This window comes from Scyliorhinus canicula, chromosome 5, assembly GCF_902713615.1.
Source record: "Scyliorhinus canicula chromosome 5, sScyCan1.1, whole genome shotgun sequence".
In the NCBI taxonomy this organism is placed as follows: Eukaryota; Metazoa; Chordata; class Chondrichthyes; order Carcharhiniformes; family Scyliorhinidae; genus Scyliorhinus; species Scyliorhinus canicula.
In genome coordinates this window covers 230,559,960-230,585,392 of record NC_052150.1, presented here as the reverse complement: position 1 = coordinate 230,585,392, position 25,433 = coordinate 230,559,960, and the positions used below count along the sequence as shown (strand labels likewise).

General features: G+C 52.0%; 1 protein-coding gene across 1 annotated transcript in view; it reads right to left on the bottom strand.

Moving 5' to 3' along the window:
* Positions 1-2,079: 2,079 nt before the first annotated feature.
* The window catches only part of LOC119965724 (alanine aminotransferase 2-like), an 82,962-nt gene continuing 59,608 nt past the window's right edge, over positions 2,080-25,433 (bottom strand). The window contains exons 7-11 of the mRNA XM_038796487.1: positions 24,552-24,688; positions 20,080-20,254; positions 15,445-15,600; positions 11,508-11,620; positions 2,080-2,724 (exon numbers count right to left, since the gene is read on the bottom strand). Coding sequence (XP_038652415.1) covers positions 2,634-2,724; positions 11,508-11,620; positions 15,445-15,600; positions 20,080-20,254; positions 24,552-24,688 — 672 coding nt within the window. The 3' untranslated portion in view covers positions 2,080-2,633. The remainder of the gene's footprint in view (positions 2,725-11,507; positions 11,621-15,444; positions 15,601-20,079; positions 20,255-24,551; positions 24,689-25,433) is intronic.

Below are 25,433 nucleotides of genomic sequence, written 5' to 3'. Positions count from 1 at the left end.
TCTATGTTGTCTAGTTGCAGCGCATCTTCCTGTCTCTCGTGTGTCTTGTCATTCGACATGACGAATACTATCTGATCGTGGATCATGAATGACTTTAAAGTACTAAAGTTGCATGACTGCGCCGTCAATCACAAGAAAACCGTCAGAAAACTATCGAACGATTCGTCTACCGTCTGAGTGCGCGAAAGAAATAACGCTCAAATGTTTCATTTTTATTTGGGGGCAAAGGAGACTGGTGCCGCGTAGGACACTGTTAAATAAGTTAAGAGCCCGTGGTGTTCAGGGTAAGATCCTGGCATGGATAGAGGATTGGCTGACTGGCAGAAGGCAGAGAGTGGGGATAAAGGGGTCTTTTTCAGGATGGCAGCCGGTGACTAGTGGTGTGCCTCAGGGGTCTGTGCTGGGACCACAACTTTCACAATATACATTAATGATCTGGAAGCAGGAACTGAAGGCACTGTTGCTAAGTTTGCAGATGATGCAACGATCTGTAGAGGGACAGGTAGTATTGAGGAAGCAAGGGGGCTGCAGAAGAACATGGACAGGCTAGGAGAGTGGGCAATGAAGTGGCAAATGGAATACAATGTGGAAAAGTGTGAGGATATGCACTTTGGAAGGAGGAATTTAGGCATAGACTATTTTCTAAATGGGGAAATGCTTCAGAAATCAGAAGCACAAAGGGACTTGGGAGTCCTTGTTCAAGATTCTCTGAAGGTTAACGTGCAGGTTCAGTCAGCAGTTAAGAAGGTGATATACCTTCAATTCACAGTGAGGCAGAGAGAGTAAGTGAACAGAAGGCTTTATTAGTCATGAACTTGCCTAGCCAGAGTCAGTAGTACAGATGAATGTCGCCCACAAGAGGCCAGCTTATATATGGCCCCGGTGTGGGCGGAGCCAGAGGCGGAGCCATACCGGGGTTACAGTACAGTACCTGGAAGCAGTTCATATCACCACTTCCAGGTCACAGGTTACAGGTTATGGCATCATGCATACATTATGGTAAATACATTCCCAACAGAAGGCAAATGCAATGTTATCATTCCTGTCAAGAGAGCTAGAATACAAGACCAGTGATGTACTTCTGAGGCTGTATAAGGCTCTGGTCAGACCCCATTTGGAATAGTGTGAGCAGTTTTGGGCCCCGTATCTAAGGAAGGATGTGCTGGGGCCTTGGAAAGGGTCCAGAGGAGGTTCACAAGAATGATCCCTGGAATGAAGAGCTTGTCGTATGAGGAATGGTTGAGGACTCTGGGTCTGTACTCTTTGGAGTTTAGAAGGATGAGGGGGGATCTTATTGAAACTTACAGGATATTGCGAGGCCTGGATAGAGTGGACATGGAGAGGATGTTTCCACTTGTAGGAAAAACTAGAAGCAGAGGACACAATCTCAGAATAAAGGGATGATCCTTTAAAACAGAGATGCGGAGGAATTTCTTCAGCCAGAGGGTGGTGAATCTGTGGAACTCTTTGCCGCAGAAGGCTGTGGAGGCCAATTCACTGAGTGTCTTTAAGACAGAGATAGATAGATAGGTTTTTGATCAATAAGGGGATCAGGGGTGATGGGGAGAAGGCAGGAGAATGGGGATGAGAAAATGTCAGCCATGATTGAATGGCGGAGCAGACTCGATGGGCCAAATGGCCTAATTCTGCTCCTATGTCGTTTGTCTAATAGATGTGGTGATATGCATCACTGTAGATACACAAGGGGTTAATGTAAGTACACATAGACTAGCTAGACACTAGAGGGAGCACCAGAGACATGACACACAGACACTCAACCAATAGGTCAGTAAGATAGGACACGACCAATGGGCATTCACGATACACACAGAGGTGACACTACCACAGGGGGGCATTACACCAACCCATATATAAAGGACACAGCACACATGATCTTCCTCTTTCCAGTGGAGACACTCAGTGAGTACAGACACAGGGTTGATTGAATATCACTCCCACCACGTGGATTGTAGCAGACTGGTTTGTCAGTCTGAGTAGCTACAGAAGGATTAACAGTAGTGGCGAACCCGAGTAGGAGAATTGTAAATAGTTTAATAAATGTGTTGAAGTTATCTCCACGTCTGAACCTTCCTTTGTCAGAGTGAACATCAAGGAAGCAGCTTACGCTACGCCAAGAGCATAACAAGACAATAGCGATCAAACTATTTAATTGCTGCATCAAAACTCTTGCCTTCCGCTTTGCTGTCGAACACAAAGGTTTATACATTTCTGCTGCTCACGGTACAAGTGAGCAGGAACGCAATGCTGTAGCTGCAGATCCAGGTCTGAAATCAGAGCAGGAGTCATCGATAGGGTCACCCGGGTGGCATTTAACGCACTCCACCATCTTTCCCCAGGACCAGTGACTCTTTAAAACCAGACGGACTTCAGCAGAATTGAGTTTATGATTTTGTTGGTGAGGGGAAGAATTTATAAAGAGCAATTCTCATACTTTCATATTTCATATCTTTAATCAGCTGTGGGTGTTGAGTGGTGATGCTGAAATTTGGGGGTGAAGCATATATTTGGCTGTGTAGGTAGCTGGGGAAATCATTCGGATGTTATTGTGACCTGTGGAGCAGTGGAAGGAGAGACAGACGACACTTCCCCTCCCCTCCCGCCTGCATCGACACTCAGGAGAACTCGGCTGTGAATTTGGGATGAAACTGCGCGATGCTTTTCAGGGCGTTCTTCAAATTCGGAGTTGGAGCCAGGATACCCATCCTGAAAAAAAAGCGGAAGCGTCAGGATGGTTGTAGCCGATTAGACCCTCAGTCTCCCTGCTTCAAAAAGATTTCCCGGCGCAGAAAGGGGCTCAGTAATGTTGCTGAACCTTCCCAAGGTGAGACGGCAGAGGTTACAACAACACTCAACTCAAAGTCTGGAGTCAGTCAGCACAATCCTTGCTGCCATTTGATTCGAATGATTAGGTTCCTGGTAAATCAATAATTTATTTCGATGTCAGGGATTGTGACGCTGAATGCTGTTTGTTTTTTCTCACAGCACATGACCTGACGTGGGAGGGGGTGAAGTCGATTCACCGTGATGGTTGATATGTTACTGAACAATACCCAAGAACCAATTAGGTTTCAATCAGCTGAATGTGGCCGACATGGATTCAGTACGACAGACAGTTCAGAAGGATCAGAATTGGTTGATGATCAATGACGAAGATGAAGGGAAAACACGAACAGGGGGAGACCATTCAGCCCCTCGAGCCTGATACACAGGAACAGGAGGCGGCCCCATTCAGCCCCTCCAGCCTGTTACACAGGAACAGGAGGCGGCCCCATTCAGCCCCTCCAGCCTGTTACACAGGAACAGGAGGAGGCCCCATTCAGCCCATCGAGCCTGTTACACAGGAACAGCAGGCGGCCCCATTCAGCCCCTCGAGCCAGTTACACAGGAACAGGAGGCGGCCCCATTCAGCCCATCGAGCCTGTTACACAGGAACAGCAGGCGGCCACATTCAGCCCCTCGAGCCTGTTACACAGGAACAGCAGGCGGCCCCATTCAGCCCCTCGAGCCTGTTGCACAGGAACAGGAGGCGGCCCCATTCAGCCCCTCGAGCCTGTTACACAGGAACAGCAGGAGGCCATTCAGCCCCTCGAGCCTGTGACACAGGAAAAGCAGGAGGCCCCATTCAGCCCCTCGAGCCAGTTACACAGGAACAGGAAGAGGCCCATTCAGCGCCTCAAGCCTGTTACACAGGAACAGGAGGAGGCCCATTCAGCCCCTCGAGCCTGTGACACAGGAACAGGAAGAGGTTATTCAGCCTCGAGCCTGATACACAGGAACAGGAGGAGGCCCCATTCAGCCCCTCGAGCCAGTTACACAGGAACAGGAAGAGGCCCATTCAGCGCCTCGAGCCTGTTACACAGGAACAGGAGGAGGCCCATTCAGCCCCTCGAGCCTGTGACACAGGAACAGGAAGAGGCCCATTCAGCCTCGAGCCTGATACACAGGAACAGGAGGAGGCCCCATTCAGCCCCTCGAGTCTGTGACACAGGAACAGGAAGAGGCCATTCAGCCTCGAGCCTGATGAACAGGAAGAGGCCCATTCAGCCTCGAGCCTGTTACACAGGAACAGCAGGCGGCCCCATTCAGCACCCGCAGCCTGTTACACAGGAACAGGAGGATGCCCCATTCAGCCCCTCGAGCCTGTTACACAGGAACAGGAAGAGGCCATTCAGCCTCGAGCCTGATACACAGGAACAGGAGGAGGTCCCATTCAGCGCCCACAGCCTGTTACACAGGAACAGGAGGAGGCCCATTCAGCCCATCGAGCCTGTTACACAGGAACAGGAGGAGGCCCATTCAGCCCCTCGAGCCTGTTACACAGGAACAGGAGGAGGCCCATTCAGCGCCCGCAGCCTGTTGCACAGGAACAGCAGGAGGCCATTCAGCCCCTCGAGCCTGTGACACAGGAACAGGAAGAGGCCATTCAGCCTCGAGCCTGATGAACAGGAAGAGGCCCATTCAGCCCCTCGAGCCTGTGACACAGGAACAGGAAGAGGCCATTCAGCCTCGAGCCTGTTACACAGGAACAGGAGGAGGCCCCATTCAGCCCCTCGAGCCTGTTACACAGGAACAGGAGGAGGCCCATTCAGCCCCTCGAGCCTGTTACACAGGAACAGGAGGAGGCCCATTCAGCGCCTCGAGCCTGTGACACAGGAACAGGAGGCGGCCCCATTCAGCCTCGAGCCTGTTACACAGGAACAGGAGGAGGCCCCATTCAGCCCCTCGAGCCTGTTACACAGGAACAGGAGGAGGCCCATTCAGCCCCTCGAGCCTGATACACAGGAACAGGAGGAGGCCATTCAGCCCCGGAGCCTGATACACAGGAACAGGAGGAGGCCCTATTCAGCGCCCGCAGCCTGTTGCACAGGAACAGGAGGAGGCCCATTCAGCCCATCGAGCCTGTTACACAGGAACAGGAGGAGGCCCATTCAGCGCCTCGAGCCTGTTACACAGGAACAGGAGGAGGCCCATTCAGCGCCTCGAGCCTGTTACACAGGAACAGGAGGCCCCATTCAGCCCCTCGAGTCTGTGACACAGGAACAGGAAGAGGCCATTTAGCCCCCGGAGCCTGTTACACAGGAACAGGAGGAGGCCCATTCAGCCCCCGCAGCCTGTTGCACAGGAACAGGAGGAGGCCATTCAGCCCTTCGAGCCTGTTACATCATTCAATGAGATCAAGGCTGTTCTGCAAACTAACCCCACCTTCGCACCTTTAGTTCTCATTCCTAAATTGCAGAGGGCAGAAGCTATTCTGGATCTGGTCATGTGTGAAAGACAGGACGAATCAATAAATCAAGGTACAGGAGTCCCAGGTAACAGTGATCCTAACATTTTATTTTTTTAAATCTTTTTTTTAAATTTAGAGTACCCAATGCATTTTTTCCAATTAAGGGGCTATTTAGCGTGGCCAATCCACCTGGCCTGCATTTTTGTGAATTGCGGGGGGATCCTTTGCAGACACGGGGAGAATGTGCAAACTCCACACGGACAGTGACCCAGAGCCGGCATCGACCCTGGGATCTCAGCACCGTGAGGCAGCAGTGCTAACCCACTGCACCACCGTGCTGCCCATTTTAGGGGTATGAGGGCAGAGCTAGCTAAAGTGAACTGAGAAACTTGGTTAAAAGGGAGGAAAGTAATAATGATAATCGCTTATTGTCACAAGTCGGCTTCGATGAAGTTACTGTGAAAAGCCCCTAGTCGCCACATTCCGGCGCCTGTTCGGGGAAGCTGGTACGGGAATTGAACTCGCGCTGCTGGCCTTGTTCTGCATTACAAGCCAGCTGTCTAGCCCACTGTGCTAAACCAGCCCCCAGCGTAGAGATGGACTGCCATATATTTCAGAAATGTTGAATAAGTCTCAGCCAAGATCTGTCCCAGTGAGAAGGGAAGGCTCAAGGAAGCAGCATCCAGGGCTGAATCAACAAGTTAAGCATCGTGTCAAGTTTACAGAAACACGACGGTTTTGTGAAGGTGATTGGTCGGTCAGAAGTTTGTGCCGAAGTAAAGAAGCGGAAAAGAATGACTTAAAAAGAAAGAGAGAGAAAGTGGAGCAGAGTGAACGGCAGTCAGAAGTACAACAGTCAATGCCGATCCTGTCGAGAGTGAGTTACGGGAACTGATGACTGAAACCAGGGCACTGACAAGGGGCATCAAACAGGTATTTATTGTGCCTGTCTTCACTGGAAAAGACTTCCCCAAAAACGTTGTAGAATCAAGAGGGAGTGAGGAACTTAAAACGATCACCGTGGGACAGGGTGAAGATGCTGGGAAGAGAATGAAATGTGAGTTTGGGACCATGCCTGGCAGGGGCACTTCTACGGTACCAGGCTGGAACGCCAAGGTGCCCAGGTTGCCCGTTCCAGGCCGAGGGGGGGGGGGGGGGGGCGATGGTCCATGAAACGTGGGGTGAGGGATCTGTGTGCTGGTCCATGAATGGTATAAAGTGAGTCTGCAGCTACAGCGAGTGCTGAGGAAGGCAGATGGAATGTTGCCATCTATTATTACGAGGGGAATGGAATATAAAAGTGGGGCCGTTTCACTGCAGCTGGACAGGGCCTCGGGCTGACCACATCTGGAGCAGTCTGCACAGTCTTGGTCGCCTTATTTGAAGAAAGAAAGGGTTGTGTTCATAGCCGTTCAGAGAAGGTTGACTGGATCATTCCTGCGACAAAGAGTTTATCCTGTGAAGCAAGGTTGACCTTTGGAGTTTAGAAGAAGGAGAGGTGATCAGATTGAGACATACAAGATCCTGAGGGGAGGGGATAGGGTGAGGGGCGGATATTTCACCTTGTGGGGGAGACCAGAACCAGGGGACAGTTTAACAATAAGAGGTGTCCCTTAACGGTGGAGAGGAGGAGAATGTTTTCCTCACAGAGCATCGCTAAAACTGTGGAACTCTCTTCCCCAGAGAGCAGTGGAGGCTGTAGCTCATTGAATATATTCAACTCCGAGTGACAGGTTTTTGGTTGAAAAGGGGGGTCAAGGGTTATGGGGTCAGACAGGGTTGAGACAACAAATAGATGAGCCATGAGCTAATTGAATGCAGAGCAGGGCAAATGGATAACTCCTCACCTCGGTCCAATGTTCCTACATTGAAAATCTCGTCCAAAAGCCAATCACCATGAACAACACCATCAGTACTGACCCTCTGACAGTGCAGCACTCCCTCAGTACTGACCCTCTGACAGTGCAGTACTCCCTCAGTACTGACCCTCTGACAGTGCGGCACTCCCTCAGTACTGACCCTCTGACAGTGCGGCACTCCCTCAGTACTGACCCTCTGACAGTGCGGCACTCCCTCAGTACTGACCCTCTGACAGTGCGGCACTCCCTCAGTACTGACCCTCTGACAGTGCGGCACTCCCTCAGTACTGACCCTCTGACAGTGCGGCACTCCCTCAGTACTGACCCTCTGACAGTGCGGCACTCCCTCAGTACTGACCCTCTGACAGTGCGGCACTCCCTCAGTACTGACCCTCTGACAGTGCGGCACTCCATCAGTACAGACCCTCTGACAGTGCAGCACTCCCTCAGTACTGACCCTCTGACAGTGCGGCACTCCCTCAGTCCTGACCCTCTGACAGTGCGGCACTTCCTCAGTACTGACCCTCTGACAGTGCAGCACTCCCTCAGTACTGACCCTCTGACAGTGCGGCACTCCCTCAGTACTGAAACTGACAGTGTTGCACTCCCTCAGTACTGACCCTCTGACAGTGCGGCACTCCCTCAGTACTGACCCTCTGACAGTGCGGCACTCCCTCAGTACTGACCCTCTGACAGTGCGGCACTCCCTCAGTACTGACCCTCTGACAGTGCAGCACTCCCTCAGTACTGACCCTCTGACAGTGCAGCACTCCCTCAGTACTGACCCTCTGACGGTGCAGCACTCCCTCAGTACTGACCCTCTGACAGTGCGGCACTCCCTCAGTACTGACCCTCTGACAGTGCGGCACTCCCTCAGTACTGACCCTCTGACAGTGCGGCACTCCCTCAGTACTGACCCTCTGACAGTGCGGCACTCCCTCAGTACAGACCCTCTGACAGTGCGGCACTCACTCAGTACTGACCCTCTGACAGTGAGGCACTCACTCAGTACTGACCCTCTGACAGTGTGGCACTCCCTCAGTACTGACCCTCTGACAGTGCGGCACTCCCTCAGTACAGACCCTCTGACAGTGCAGCCCTCCCTCAGTACTGACCCTCTGACAGTGCAACACTCTCTCTGTACTGACTCTCTGACACTGCAGCACTCCCTCAGTACTGACCCTCTGACAGTGCAGCACTCCCTCAGTACTGACTCTCTGACAGTGCAACACTCTCTCAGTACTGACTCTCTGATAGTGCAGCACTCCCTCAGTACTGACCCTCTGACAGTGCAACACTCTCTCAGTACTGACTCTCTGATAGTGCAGCACTCCCTCAGTACTGACCCTCTGACAGTGCAGCACTCCCTCAGCACTGAGCCTCTGACAGTGCAGCACTCCCTCAGCAATGACCCTCTGACAGTGCGGCACTCCCTCAGTACTGACCCTCTGACAGTGCGGCACTCCCTCAGTACTGACCCTCTGACAGTGCGGCACTCCATCAGTACAGACCCTCTGACAGTGCAGCACTCCCTCAGTACTGACCCTCTGACAGTGCGGCACTCCCTCAGTCCTGACCCTCTGACAGTGCAGCACTCCCTCAGTACTGACCCTCTGACAGTGCGGCACTCCCTCAGTACTGAAACTGACAGTGTTGCACTCCCTCAGTACTGACCCTCTGACAGTGCGGCACTCCCTCAGTACTGACCCTCTGACAGTGCAGCACTCCCTCAGTACTGACCCTCTGACAGTGCAGCACTCCCTCAGTACTGACCCTCTGACGGTGCAGCACTCCCTCAGTACTGACCCTCTGACAGTGCGGCACTCCCTCAGTACTGACCCTCTGACAGTGCGGCACTCCCTCAGTACTGACCCTCTGACAGTGCGGCACTCCCTCAGTACTGACCCTCTGACAGTGCGGCACTCCCTCAGTACAGACCCTCTGACAGTGCGGCACTCACTCAGTACTGACCCTCTGACAGTGAGGCACTCACTCAGTACTGACCCTCTGACAGTGTGGCACTCCCTCAGTACTGACCCTCTGACAGTGCGGCACTCCCTCAGTACTGACCCTCTGACAGTGCCGCACTCCCTCAGTACTGAGCATCTGACAGTGCGGCACTCATTCAGTACTGACCCTCTGACAGTGAGGCACTCACTCAGTACTGACCCTCTGACAGTGTGGCACTCCCTCAGTACTGACCCTCTGACAGTGCGGCACTCCCTCAGTACAGACCCTCTGACAGTGCAGCCCTCCCTCAGTACTGACCCTCTGACAGTGCAACACTCTCTCTGTACTGACTCTCTGACACTGCAGCACTCCCTCAGTACTGACCCTCTGACAGTGCAGCACTCCCTCAGTACTGACTCTCTGACAGTGCAACACTCTCTCAGTACTGACTCTCTGATAGTGCAGCACTCCCTCAGTACTGACCCTCTGACAGTGCAACACTCTCTCAGTACTGACTCTCTGATAGTGCAGCACTCCCTCAGTACTGACCCTCTGACAGTGCAGCACTCCCTCAGCACTGACCCTCTGACAGTGCAGCACTCCCTCAGCAATGACCCTCTGACAGTGCGGCACTCCCTCAGTACTGACCCTCTGACAGTGCGGCACTGTCTCAGTACTGACCCTCTGACAGTGCAACACGCCCTCAGCACTGACCCTCTGACAGTGCAGCCCTCCCTCAGTACTGACCCTCTGACAGTGCAACACGCCCTCAGCACTGACCCTCTGACAGTGCAGCCCTCCCTCAGTACTGACCCTCTGACAGTGCGGCACTCCCTCAGTACTGACCCTCTGACAGTGCAGTACTCCCTCAGTACTGACCCTCTGACAGTGCTGCACTCCCTCAGTACTGACACTCTGACAGTGCAGCACTCCCTCAGTACTGACCCTCTGACAGTGCGTCACTCCCTCAGTACTGACCCTCTGACAGTGCGTCACTCCCTCAGTACTGACCCTCTGACAGTGCAGCACTCCCTCAGTACTGACCCTCTGACAGTGCAGCACTCCCTCCGTACTGACCCTCTGACAGTGCAGCACTCCCTCAGTACTGACCCTCTGACAGTGCAGCACTCCCTCAGTACTGACCCTCTGACAGTGCAGCGCTCCCTCAGTACTGACCCTCTGACAGTGCGGCACTCCCTCAGTACTGACCCTCTGACAGAGCAGCACTCCCTCAGTACTGACCCTCTGACAGTGCGGCACTCCCTCAGTACTGACCCTCAGTACTGACCCTCTGACAGTGCAGCCCTCCCTCAGTACTGACCCTCTGACAGTGCGGCACTCCCTCAGTACTGACCCTCTGACAGTGCAGTACTCCCTCAGTACTGACCCTCTGACAGTGCTGCACTCCCTCAGTACTGACACTCTGACAGTGCAGCACTCCCTCAGTACTGACCCTCTGACAGTGCGTCACTCCCTCAGTACTGACCCTCTGACAGTGCGTCACTCCCTCAGTACTGACCCTCTGACAGTGCAGCACTCCCTCAGTACTGACCCTCTGACAGTGCAGCACTCCCTCCGTACTGACCCTCTGACAGTGCAGCACTCCCTCAGTACTGACCCTCTGACAGTGCAGCACTCCCTCAGTACTGACCCTCTGACAGTGCAGCGCTCCCTCAGTACTGACCCTCTGACAGTGCGGCACTCCCTCAGTACTGACCCTCTGACAGAGCAGCACTCCCTCAGTACTGACCCTCTGACAGTGCGGCACTCCCTCAGTACTGACCCTTTGACAGTGCGGACTCCCTCAGTACTGACCCTCTGACAGTGCAGCACTCCCTCAGTACTGACCCTCTGACAGTGTAGCGCTCCCTCAGTACTGACCCTCTGACAGTGCAGCACTCCCTCAGTACTGGCCCTCTGACAGTGCAGCACTCCCTCAGTACTGACCCTCTGACAGTGCGGCACTCCCTCAGTACTGACCCTCTGACTGTGCAGCACTCCCTCAGTACTGACCCTCTGACAGTGCAGCACTCCCTCAGTACTGACACTCAGACAGTGCAGCACTCCCTCAGTACTGACCCTCTGACAGTGCAGCACTCCCTCAGTACTGACCCTCTGACAGTGCGGCACTCCCTCAGTACTGACCGTCTGACAGTGCAGCCCTCCCTCAGTACTGACCCTCTGACAGTGCAGCACTCCCTCAGTACTGACCCTCTGACAGTGCGGCACTCCCTCAGTACTGACCCTCTGACAGAGCAGCACTCCCTCAGTACTGACCCTCTGACAGTTTAGGCGAGAGAGATGCCCAGTGAATGATGTTAACCACAGTCACCCGGTCCACAAAGTGCGCAGGTATGGAATGTGTGAATCTCCAGTTATGGATACGTTTTGGAATTGCAGGTTCCCGTCTGCTACATTCTATTTTAGGGAGTGTTTATGTGTCCGTATACCTGAAGTGATATGTACCACTCTGCTGTCCGAATACTTTTCCCGGGATAACCAAGTGTCCTGTCTCCTCCAACAGCTTCAGACAGTAAAACAAATCCGGTTCCTGATGTCGGAGCTGAAAGAGATTCAGCAAAATCCTCAATTACTGATTCCAGTGACTGAATTATTAACACTCTGTCACCTACAGAAATGTTATCTCTCTCCCACCTTGCAATCTAACTTCCTATTTTGAAAGCTCTGATCAAAGCACCCTGCATAACCAGAGAGTACTTGTAAATCAGGCTGCCATGGTTCCCTCGGACCCCAATTATTGGCATTTCAGATGAGGGCAGATGGTTGTGGTGGTTGAAGGTCAATCATCTCAGCTCCAGGACGTCACTGCGGGAGTTCCTCAGGGTAGTGTCCTCGGCTCCAACCACCTTCAGCTGCTTCATCAATGACCTCAATGTCAGACCCACCAGAAGTGGGGATGTTTGCTGATGACAGCACAATGTGAAGTGAAAAAAATTGAAAATGAAATGAAAATCGTTTATTGTCACGAGTAGGCTTCAATGAAGTTACTGTGAAAAGCCCCTAGTCGCCACATTCCGGCGCCTGTCCGGGGAGGCTGGTACAGGAATCGAACCGTTCTGCTGGCCTGCTTGATCTGCTTTAAAAGCCAGCGATTTAGCCCAGTGAGCTAAACCAGCCCCTGTTCAGCACCATTCCCGATTCCTCAGATAATGCATCCCTGTTGCTTGACAGCTCCAGGGTCGCAGGTTCGATTCCCGGCTTGGGTCACTGTCTGTGCGGAGTCTGCACGTTCTCCCCGTGTCTGCGTGGGTTTCCTCCGGGCGCTCCGGTTTCCTCCCACAAGTCCCGAAAGACGTGCTATTAGGTAATTTGGACATTCTGAATTCTCCCTCTGTGTACCTGAACGTGTGCCGGAGTGTGACGACTGGGGGATTTTCACAGTAACTTCATTGTAGTGTTAAGGGAAGCCTACTTGTGACAATAATAAAGATTATTATTAAAATTGAAATTAAAATGAAGCAGTGCGTGTCCAAATGCAGCAAGACCTGGACAATATCCAGGCTTGGGCTGGCAAGTGGCAAGTTACATTTGCGCCACACAAGTGGAATGCATGACCATCTCCTACAAGAGAGGATCTAACCATCGCCCCGTGACATTCAATAGCATTACCATCACTGAATCCCCACAATCAACACCCTGGGGGATACCATAGATCAGAAACTGAACTGGACCCAGCCACATTAATACTGTGGCTACCAGGGCAGGTCAAAGGCTAGGAATCCTACGGAGAGTAACTCACCTCCTGACCCCCCCCCCCCCCCAAAGCCTGCCCACCATCTACAAGGCACAAGTCGGGAGTGTGATGGAATACTCTCCACTTGCCTGGATGAGTGCAGCTCCAACAACACTCAAGAAGCTCGACACCATCCAGGACAAAGCAGCCCCGCTTGATTGCTCCTCCTTCCACAAACATTCACTCCCTCCACCACCGACACACAGTGGCAGCCGTGTGTACCATCTACAAGATGCACTGCAGCAACTTACCAAGGCTCCTCAGGCAGCACCTTCCAAACCCACCACCACTACCGGTAACCGGAGCACCCGGAGGAAATATTAACTCTCCACAGATCCAGGTGATTTCAGCATTTCTACTTTTAGTTCCTTTGTCAAGTTGTATTTTGTGTTTGTGCAGTTGGACATGATCCCAGCCATCAAACTGGTTCCAATTTTGGGAGTCGAACTCGTGCACAGGGAGCACGTCCAAATTCTTTGTACCGTTTTTCAGGCATTCTTGGTAGCTGCCTATAAAGGGAGGTGGGCCTCCTCAATATGTTAATGAGGGGCCTCACGGTGAGCGTCCAATCACAATTGGTTCACTCAGATGCCAAGAGACTCAACCATTCATCAATCACCCCAACCCCCACAGGTATCTCTCCCCCCCCCACCTCCCCAACCCCCACAGGTATCTCTCCCCCCACCTCCCCACTCCCCACAGGAATATCTCCTCCCCCCCTCCCCACCCCCACAGGTATCTCTCCTCCCACCCTCCCCACCCCCCACAGGTATCTCTGCTCCCCAACTCCACACTCCCACAGGTATCTCTCCTCCCCCCTCCCCATCCCCACAGGTATCTCTCCTCCCCCCTCCCCACCCCCCACAGGCATCTCTGCTCCCCAACTCCACACCCCCACAGGTATCTCTCCCCCCCACCCTCCCCACTCCCCACAGGAATCTCTCCTCCCATCCTCCCCACCGCCCCACAGGTATCACTCCCCCCCACCTCCCCACTCCCCACAGGTATCTCTCTCCACCCTCCCCACCCCCCACAGGTATCTACCCTCCCCCCCTACCCATACCTACAGGTATCTCCCCCCCCCCTCCCCACCCCCCGCAGGTATCTCCGCTCCCCAACTCCCCACCCCCACAGGTATCTCTCCCCCCACCTCCCCACCCCCACAGGTATCTCTCCCCCCACCTCCCCACCCCCACAGGTATCTCTCCCCCCCCTCCCCACCCCCCACAGGTATCTCTCCTCCCCCCTACCCATACCTACAGGTATCTCTCCTCCCCCCCTCCCCAACCCGCACAGGTATCTCTCCCCTCACCTCCCCACTCCCCACAGGTATCTCCCCCCCCCACCTCCCCACTCCCCACAGGAATCTCTCCTCCCCCCCTCCCCACCCCCACAGGTATCTCTCCTCCCCCCTCCCCTCCCCCACAGGTATCTCTCCCCCCCCCCTCCCCACCCCCCACAGGTATCTCCGCTCCCCAACTCCACACCCCCACAGGTATCTCTCCCCCCACGTCCCCACCCCCCACAGGTATCTCCCCCCCCCCTCCCCACCCCCACAGGTATCTCTCCCCCCACCTCCCCACCCCCACAGGTATCTCTCCCCCCACCTCCCCACCCCCCACAGGTATCTCCCCCCCCTCCCCACCCCCACAGGTATCTCTCCCCCCACCTCCCCACCCCCACAGGTATCTCTCCCCCCACCTCCCCACCCCCACAGGTATCTCTCCTCCCCCCTCTCCATCCCCACAGGTATCTCTCCCCCCACCTCCCCACCCCCACAGGTATCTCTCCTCCCCCCTCTCCACCCCCACAGGTATCTCTCCCCCCACCTCCCCACCCCCACAGGTATCTCTCCTCCCCCCTCTCCAATCCCCACAGGTATCTCCGCTCCCGAACTCCACACCCCCCACAGGTATCTCTCCCCCCACATCCCCACCCCCACAGGTATCTCTCCCCCCACCTCCCCACCCCCACAGGTATCTCTCCTCCCCCCCTCCCCACCCCCACAGGTATCTCTCCCCCCACCTCCCCACCCCAACAGGTATCTCTCCTCCCCCCCCTCCCCACCCCCACAGGTATCTCTCCTCCCCCCCTCCCCACCCCCACAGGTATCTCTCCCCCCACCTCCCCACACCAACAGGTATCTCTCCTCCCCCCCTCCCCACCCCCACAGGTATCTCTCCTCCCCCCTTCCCCACCCCCACAGGTATCTCTCCCCCCACCTCCCCAACCCCCACAGGTATCTCTCCCCCCCCTCCCCACCCCCACAGGTATCTCCGCTCCCCAACTCCACACCCCCCACAGGTATCTCTCCTCCTCCCCCTCCCCACCCCCACAGGTATCTGCTGCCCCCCCCTCAGGTATCTCCGCTCCCCAACTCCCCACCCCCACAAGTCATCACCTTGAAGGGGCAACTAGGGGTGGGCAATAAATCCCCAATAGAACCAGCGACGTCCACATCCGGTAAAGGAATGAAACCATCTGACAGCTCCCCCAGGTCTGTGGCGGTCTTAGAGAGTTGGACATGGAGGAGGATACAGAAATGTAGCGGGGGGAGAGGGGCCATGGGACGGAGGGGATCTCAAACAATCAGTCATTCCTATTCCCAGTTCCCAAGGTTTTTCCATTATTACCTTGGCTTCCTCAATGGCTTTGGCTGGAATCTCAATCCTTGGGAAGGCGTAAACCCCACTGCTGATTGGCTGACAACACATCCCTGGCACACTGTTGAACATTTCCTCGGTTAGGTCAGCATTCGCAATCATCTTTCCCTGAATGCTCCGTTTCTCCTGGGAAAAGAAACAGTGTCAAAGCTGTACAGTGCCTCTGGATCAACACCATCAACATTGGCAAAGCTACACAGTGCCACTGAATCAACACCATCAACACTGGCAAAGCTGTACAGTGCCACTGAATCAACACCATCAACACTGGCAAAGCTGTACAGTGCCTCTGGATCAACACCATCAACACTGGCAAAGCTGCACAGTGCCTCTGGATCAACACCATCAACACTGGCAAAGCTGTACAGTGCCTCTGGATCAACACCATCAACACTGGCAAAGCTGTACAGTGCCTCTGGATCAACACCATCAACACTGGCAAAGCCGTACAGTGCCTCTGGATCAACACCATCAACACTGGCAAAGCTGCACAGTGCCTCTGGATCAACACCATCAACACTGGCAAAGCTGTACAGTGCCTCTGGATCAACACCATCAACACTGGCAAAGCTGTACAGTGCCTCTGGATCAACACCATCAACACTGGCAAAGCCGTACAGTGCCTCTGGATCAACACCATCAACACTGGCAAAGCCGCACAGTGCCTCTGGATCAACACCATCAACACTGGCAAAGCCGTACAGTGCCTCTGGATCAACACCATCAACACTGGCAAAGCTGTACAGTGCCTCTGGATCAACACCATCAACACTGGCAAAGCTGTACAGTGCCTCTGGATCAACACCATCAACACTGGCAAAGCTGCACAGTGCCTCTGGATCAACACCATCAACACTGGCAAAGCTGTACAGTGCCTCTGGATCAACACCATCAACACTGGCAAAGCTGTACAGTGCCTCTGGATCAACACCATCAACACTGGCAAAGCTGTACAGTGCCTCTGGATCAACACCATCAACACTGGCAAAGCTGTACAGTGTCTCTGGATCAACACCATCAACACTGGCAAAGCTGTACAGTGCCTCTGGATCAACACCATCAACACTGGCAAAGCTGTACAGTGCCTCTGGATCAACACCATCAACACTGGCAAAGCTGTACAGTGCCTCTGGATCAACACCATCAACACTGGCAAAGCTGTACAGTGCCTCTGGATCAACACCATCAACACTGGCAAAGCTGCACAGTGCCTCTGGATCAACACCATCAACACTGGCAAAGCTGTACAGTGCCTCTGGATCAACACCATCAACATTGGCAAAGCTGCACAGTGCCTCTGGATCAACACCATCAACACTGGCAAAGCTGTACAGTGCCTCTGGATCAACACCATCAACACTGGCAAAGCTGCACAGTGCCTCTGGATCAACACCATCAACACTGGCAAAGCTGCACAGTGCACGGTAGCATTGTGGTTAGCACAATTGCTTCACAGCTCTAGGGTCCCCGGTTCGATTCTGGCTTGGGTCACTGTCTGTACGGACTCTGCATATCCTCCCCGTGTGTGCGTGGGTTTCCTCCGGGTGCTCCGGTTTCCTCCCACAGTCCAAAGATGTGCGGGTTAGGTGGATTGGCCATGCTAAATTACCCTTAGCGTCCGAAGTTGCCCTTAGTGTTGGGTGAGGTTACTGGGTTATGGGGATAGGGTGGAGGTGTGGACCTTGGGTAGGGTGCTCTTTCCAAAGAGCCGGTGCAGACTCGATGGGCCGAATGGCCTCCTTCTGCACTGTAAATTCTATGATCTATGATCAATGCCATCAATGGTCTTTGAAAGAAGCTTTGATTGGTAACGTGAGATTATTGGACATTCAGTCAGAGAGAGACGTCACCAATCGGCCAGTCAGATATTGGGGCATGAGGCCATTCCATGAGATCACGGCTGATGACCGTGATAAATTCAGTGCCCAGCTCCTGCCCACCTGAGTCCACATTCCTTCACTCCCTGACCGAGCAAACCAAATTGCTCTCTGAGTTTAAATGATTAGTTGAACATCGACAGCATTTTCTCAAACAGTGCTTCACTTTTTACAAAGAATTGGACAGCACGGTGGCACAGTGGTTAGCACTGCTGCCTCACAGCGCCAGGGCCTCAAGTCCAATTCCAGCCTCAGGTGACTGTCTGTGCGGAGTCTGCACGTTCTCCCCGTGTCTACGTGGGTTTCCTCCGGGTGCTCCGGTTTCCCCCCACAGTCTGAAGATGTGCAGGTTAGGGTGGATTGGCCATGCTAAATTGCCCCTTCGTGGTGTTCAAAGGTTAGGTGGGGCTACGGGGATAGGATGGGGGAAGTGGGCCGAGGGTGGGTTCTCCTTCAGAGGGTTGGTGCAGATTCAATGGGCTGATTAGCCGCTTCCTGTCGGCTCACACTGCAGTGACGTTACTGTGAATAGCCCCTAGTCGCCACATTCCGGCGCCTGTTCGGGTACAGAGGGAGAAGTCAGAATGTCCAATTCACCCAACAGCACGTCTTTCGGGACTTGTGGGAGGGAACCGGAGCACCCGGAGGAAACCCACGCAGACACGGGGAGAACGTGCAGACTCCGCACAGACAGTGACCCAAGCCGGGAATCGAACCCGGGACCCTGGAGCTGTGAAGCAACAGTGCTAACCACAATGCTACCATGCCGCCCATGTGATTCTAAGTCTGTCCTGCGAGTGATCTGGTTCTGATCTTAAGGTTAGGTCAGCTTGTTCTCGTCTACCCTACCATCACAGGAACCTTTTCTCAATTTGTCCAATTATTCTTCTCAAAATCCCTCCAAAAAATCAAATCACCCCTCATCCTTTGACGTTGCTGAGAGTACAACCTGAGATATGTCATCTCTCCTCATTGACCCTGGTCAATATTGTCCTCCCTATCTGAAGTTCTGTCCATCATTTTCAACATCAGATTTCCGGTTTACATTATTCACTGGAAGAAAATGTCATTTAATTGTAGTTCATTTTAACGTGCTTTTTTAATTCTACACTCTCAGGGTAATTCAAACCACCCGAGAGCATCATCTCAGATTCCCAGTATCCAGGAGGTTTTTCACGATGTTCCCAGTTCATTTTGTTGACCTTGTTGAACTCTGTGAACTCGGCTACGTCCATTTGAGGGTGCACGTGAGGAAGTGAACAAACGAATATGATGGACAATAGGACCCTGAGGGTAATGAGTTTACAAACAGAGAACAAAGGGATGAGCACAGCATGGCTAGGAAGGGGGAGGGGAGCTTTGCCTCATGGAGAGAATAGTGAAAAGGATGCTGGGTAAGGGAAAATGCAACATGAGCCAATCAGGATATATGGCCAGGTCAGAAGGTGTATACATTGGCCTATGGGAAGCTTGTATGCGAATCTTGATGTGATTCAATCAATATGTGCTGTGATTTCTTTGTCTTAGCTCTCACTAACTTTTGGGAACTTTATAAGACAGCTGTGTGTGTTCTAATGTCCCACGTGTGAGTCAGCCTTGCAAGCTGGTGGAAATAAAACAATAATTGATACCTGCTAATCCATCTCAGATTTTATTGAGTCCAGACTGGTCACAAAGAATCAGGAATTAACACACGCCCAAAACCGTAGAATCACGGAACGATCCGAAACAGGACAAAGTTATCCAGTCACCAAACCTGCGCTGGCCCTCTGGATGAATTACCCAATTAAACTCACCCTCACAACCTGATCAAATTTTTCTTTTAAGTGTTTATTCAATTCCATTTGTCAAGTTATTCTTGAATCTGTTTCCTCCGCCGTGTCAGGCAGTCACTTCCCGATCACAACAATTCACAGCGAAAAGTTATCTCCCTCCCCCTCTGGTTCTTTCATCGTTTGTCCACCTTGTGGCATTATCAGAATTAGCAGCATTGCAAGGGTTAACGCAGTATCAAGAATAGACACTAGAGGGAGCTGAAGACACAATTATATAAAGCAGTGATGCTGGACATTAGGGGAGGATTGTATGCAGGGGATTGCTGGTGAAGGATATCAGAGCAGTTAGCGTGAGAAGGTTAGATTATAGTTAATACCAGTAGTGAGATTAGCAGTAGGTGAGTGGAGTTAGATGTTATTGATCAATTCTGTATTCTAAAGGACTAAGTGGCGAAACCCAGTTTAGTAGTATAAATAAAATCATCGCATTGTTTCAGCAAAAGCTACACTGTGGTCTTTGAGGAAAACTATGCCAACCATCCTGAATAAAAAACACAAAGAAGACCACACATCTGTGTCCCCCTATTTACCGCTGCTCCTGTCATGGTCAACACTTTCTCCTCATTTACTCAAAACTATTCACCTCTGAACTGTCACGGCTCCGAGGAGATAAATCCCGTCCTCTCCGCATTCCCAGTACCGACTCACCCCCGGAACCAATCCAGTCAATCTCCATGGACTGGCATCTTTCCGGAATAGGACACAGTCCTCCAGTGAGGATTGAATCGGTGAGTTATAAATGGAGTGTGAAATGAGGCATCAGTAAGTTACACAAGGTTAACATATTTCCTTCCGACTGTCATTGCTGACGTTTGAGGGGAGGATTTTACTGACTTGTGAGGAGGTGCGAGTGAGGATAGGAAATCACAGCAGGCTACAGGCAAAGGACTCACATCCATGAAGAGCTGGTACGAGGGGTCTCCAGGTTGGGGAGGGTTTGTCGCCACATCAATTGCAATCTGAGCTGTTTTTGGGCAGGAAGAGTAAATCGATTCGAGCAGGTTCAGATAATCCTGGATGGTGGAGTCCAGATTCGTCAGCTCCATAACACACCCTCGAGCACCAGGTCTACAAAGAGATGGTGAAAGTTAATCCTCATGTACAGGCTTATCTGTACATGATTTGGGTATACTGAGGTCAGATGTACAGTGTTTAAGTATACAGGTTTGCACATACAGGGGATGCGTATACAGGGTTGTGTAGGGATTAAGTACTCAGTGGCTGAATGTACAGGGTACACAGAAGTTTGGTATACAAAGTTTGAGTATATAGCTGTTGAATATACAGTGATTGGCTGTACAGAGGTTGCATATACAGGGGTGAGGTAGACAGCGGTTGAGTACAGATCCTCCCCTCAAACAGAGGGTTTGAGTATTCAGATGTTGGCTGTAGACAGGTGGAGTGTACAGAATTTGAGTGTGCAATGTTTTGAGTATACATGGGTTAGGCATACAGATATCGGATATACAGCGGTTGGGTATGCAGGGTTTGGGTATACTAGATTTGAGTACACAGGGGTTGAGTATTCAGTGGTTAGGTATACATGAGTTGCATACATAGGTTTTAATGTACAGGAGTTGAGTATAGAGGGGTTGGGTATACATGTTTGAGCATAAGGGTATACAGGAGTTGGGTATATAATAAATGGGTATATTGGAGATGGGTAGACAGGAGATTTGGGTATACAAGGGTTGAATATACAAATTTGCGTATATAGGCTTGAGTATACAGGGTTTGGGTCCACTGGGGTTGGGTGTTCAGGGTTTGAGTATGCAAGTTTGAATATACAGTGTTGGGTATACGGGGTGGGGTATATAGTGGTTAAGTATACAGCTGTTGAGTATACAAAGGGTGGGTATAAAGGATAGGTATATAGGGTTTCAGAATATAGGTGTTGAGTGTACAGTGATTGGCTATACAGGGGTTGTGTAAACTGGGGTTAGGTATACGGAGGTTGGGTACGTAGGGTGTGGGTATTCGAGTCAGAGAGTCATACAGTACAGCAAAGGCCCATCAGCCCATCGCACTGTGCTGGTCAAAAACAGCCACCTAACTATTCTAATCCAATTTCCCAGCATTTGGCCCAAAGCCGTGTGAGCCCTGGGATCACAAGTGAGCATCCAAATCCTTCTGAAATGTTGTGAGGGTCTCTGCCTCCACCCCCCTGTCAGACAGCGAGTTCCAGACTCCCACCCCCCTCTGGGTGAAAAGGTTTCCCCTCACATCCCCTCTAAACCTCCTGCCCCTCACCTTAAATACCCTCTAAACCTCCTGCCCGTTACCTTAAATACCCTCTAAACCTCCTGCCCGTTACCTTAAATACCCTCTAAACCTCCTGCCCCTTACCTTAAATACCCTCTAAACCTCCTGCCCGTTACCGTAAATCTCTGCCCCCTGGTCATTGACCCCTTCCCCAAGGGGAAAGGTTGCTTCCTGTCTACTCTATCCAGGCCCCTCATAATTTTATACATCTTAATCCTGTCCCGCCTCAGTCCCCTCTGCTCCAAGGAAAACAATCCCAGTCTATCCAATCTCTCTTCACAACTAACACTCTCCAGCCCAGGCAACATCCTGGTAAATCTCCTCTGCTCCCTTTCCAGTGGCTATCACATCCCTCCTATAATGTGGATTCCAGAACTGCCCACAATACTCCAGCTGTGACCTAACCAACATTTTATACAGTTCCAGCATAACCTCCCTGCTCTGAAACTCTATACCTCGGCTAATTAAGGCAAGTTTACCATATGAAAATGAAATGAAAATCGCTTATTGTCACGAGTAGGCTTCAATGAAGTTACTGTGAAAAGCCCCTAGTCGCCACATTCCGGCGCCTGTCCGGGGAGGCTGGTACGGGAATCGAACCGTGCTGCTGGCCTGCCTTGGTCTGCTTTAAAAGCCAGCGATTTAGCCCAGTGAGCTAAACCAGCCCCTTCTTATACCTTCTTAACCACTGTACCCACGTGCTCTGATACCGTAAGGAACCAGTGTGCATGTAAACCACAGAATCATAGAACTTACAGTGTAGAAGGAGGCCATTCAACCCATCGAGTCTGTACGGGCCCTTGGAAAGAGCACCCTAGCCAAGTCCACAACTCCACCCTATCCCCATAACCCAGTAACCCCACCCAACCATTATGGACAGTAAGGGCAATTTAGCATGGCCAGTCCACCCAACCTGCACATCTTTGGACTGTGGGAGGAAACCGGAGCACCCGGAGGAAACCCACGCAGACACTGGGAGAACATGCAGACTCCGCACAGACGGTGACCCAAGCCGGGAATCGAACCTGTGACTCTGAAACAACTGTGCTAACCACTGTGCTGCCGTGCCGCCCTGATTCCTCTGATCCTCGGTGCTTCCCAGGGTCCTGCCGTTTATCATGCATTCCCTTGCCTTGTTTGTCCTGCCCAAGTGTATCACCTCACACTTATCCAGATTGAACTGCATTGGCCACTGATCAGCCCGTCTATATTCTCCTGTAATCGAAGGCCATCCTCCTCGCTATTTACCACCCCATCGTTTTCGGATCATCCGCAAACTTACTGATCAACCCTCCTACATTCACATCTAAATCATTGATATAAACCACAAATAACAAGGGCCCCAACACTGATCCCTGTGGGACCCCAACACTGATCCCTGCGGAACCCCAACACTGATCCCTGCGGAACCCCAACACTGATCCCTGCGGAACCCCAACACTGATCCCTGTGGGACCCCACTGGCTTCCAGTCAGAAACCCCCCCCCCGCCCATCACCCTCTGCTTCCTGCCACTCAGCCAATTCTGGACCCAATTTGCCAAATTTCCTGGGATGCCACGGGCTCTTACCTTCACTATCAGTCTCTCATGTGGAACCTTATCAAAAGCTTTGCTGAAGTCCAAGTCAACTACGTCAAATGCATTTCCCTCATCTACACACCTGGTCACCTCTTCAAAACAACTCAATCAAGTTGGTCAGACATGACTTCATAGAACATAGAACATAGAACAGTACAGCACAGAACAGGCCCTTCGGCCCTCAATGTTGTGCCGAGCCATGATCACCCTACTCAAACCCACCCTATACCCGTAACCCAACAACCTCCCTCTTAACCTTACTTTTATTAGGACACTACGGGCAATTTAGCATGGCCAATCCACCTAACCCGCACATCTTTGGACTGTGGGAGGAAACCGGAGCACCCGGAGGAAACCCACGCACACAGGGGGAGGACGTGCAGACTCCACACAGACAGTGACCCAGCCGGGAATCGAACCTGGGACCCTGGAGCTGTGAAGCATTTATGCTAACCACCATGCTACCCTGCTGCCCCGCAGCCCTTCCCCTTCCCCTTAACAAACCCATGCTGACTGTTCCTGATTAATCCCGGCCTCTCCAAATGCAGATTAATTCTGTCTCAGAATTGCTTCCAATAGTTTCCCCACCAGAGGTTAGACTGTCTGGCCTGGTGTTTATTCCTTCCCCGCCTTCTTGAATAATGGAACCACATTGACTATCCTTCAGTTCTCCGCCACCTCTCCTGCGGCCAGAGAGGAATTGAAAATTATTGCCCCCCCTGCTATGTCCCCCCCCCCCCCCCCCCCCTTACCTCACTCAGCAGCCTGGGATACATTTCATCTGGTCCTGGAGACTTGTCTACTTTTCAGCCTGCCGGACCATTCAGAATCTCCTCTCTGTCTGTGTTAATCTCTTCAATATTATCACAATCCTTCTCCCTGATTTCTATACCCACACCGCCCCTCTCACGAGTGAACACTGACACAAAGTATTCATTTAGAACCCTACCTACATCCTCCGGCTCCACACACTAATTACCCCGTGGTCCTCAATGGGTCCGACCCTTTCCCTAGTTATCCTTTTACCCTTAATGTACTTGTAAAACAAATTAGGATTTTCCTTTATTTCGCCTGCCCGTATCATTTCATGTCCACTTTTTGCTCTAATTTCCCTTTTAAGTTCCCTCTTGCACATTCTGTACGCCTCGAGGGCTCCTGCTGTTTTGAGCCCTTGCTATCTGGCATAAGCCTCCCCTTTCTCTCCTGATCCAATGCTGTATATCCCTCGACATTCAGGGTTCACTGGATCTGTTGGCGCCACCCTTTTTCTTGATTGGAGGAGGTTGAGCCTGCACTCTCCCTATTTCCTTCGTGACTGGGGCAAGAGGGAAGGTTGAGGAGGGAGGGCCTTAAAGGAAAACTTCAGCCAGTACGGGGAATTGAACCCCTGCTGTTGGCATCGCTTGTATCACAAACCAGCCATCCAGCCAACTGAACTAACCGACCCCCATCACACAGCAATTGTCACCATTATCAATATCTTTATTTAGTATTATCTTGGGAAGAATGCATTGGCCGCACTTACTCCCCAATGTGTCCTTTGGAAATGGAGAATAAAGAGACGAGGTCCATGGTGCTGGAGTATTTGGGACCCATTTCGAACAGGACCTTCTTCAATGACTGGAACTGAGATCCCTCACCGTGTACACTTTCCTGAGAGGCCTGGGAGAGGGAAAAGACAAATTAAACACCAGTCACCACGGAATGTTCTTAATGGGATGTTACTTATCTTGTTTCTGGGATGTTAATTACCTTGTTAATGGTGTGTTAGTTAGCTTGTTGTGGAACACAGCTGGTTTAGCTCAGTGGGCTAGACAGCTGGTTTGTGATGCAGAACAAGGCCAGCAGTGTGGGTTCAATTCCCGTACCAGCTGAGAATTCTGAATTCTTGCTCGGTGCACCCGAACAGGCGCCGGAGTGAAATGAAATGAAAATTGCTTATTGTCACGAGTAGGCTTCAATGAAGTTACTGTGAATCCCCGAGTCGCCACATTCCGGCGCCTGTCCTGAGATTTAGCCGAGTGAGCTAAACCAGCCCCTTGTGTGGCAACTTGGGGCTTTTCATAGTAACTTAAAAAGACTGTTATTAAACAGTGAGAAGGGCATTGTTTAATAGAGTAAGTAGTGCACTTACAAAGAGAGACTGCTGGGAAATGGGACCTGGACCTGCACCTTAAGTGGTGCAAACTGCAGAGCAGTGGACCCGGAGTGAGAGGGTGGGATTAGAAAGGGCACCTGGGTGTCCTCGTGCTGGCATGGACAAGATGGGCTGAATGGCCTCCTTCTGTGCTGTAACCTTCCTGTGGTCCACAGGAACAAAGTGATATATTTGGGATATTGGGTGCACGGGGATGGTCTGAACGTGGTCACTGAGAAGGGAAGGTGATCAAAATGGCTTCCACTCCAC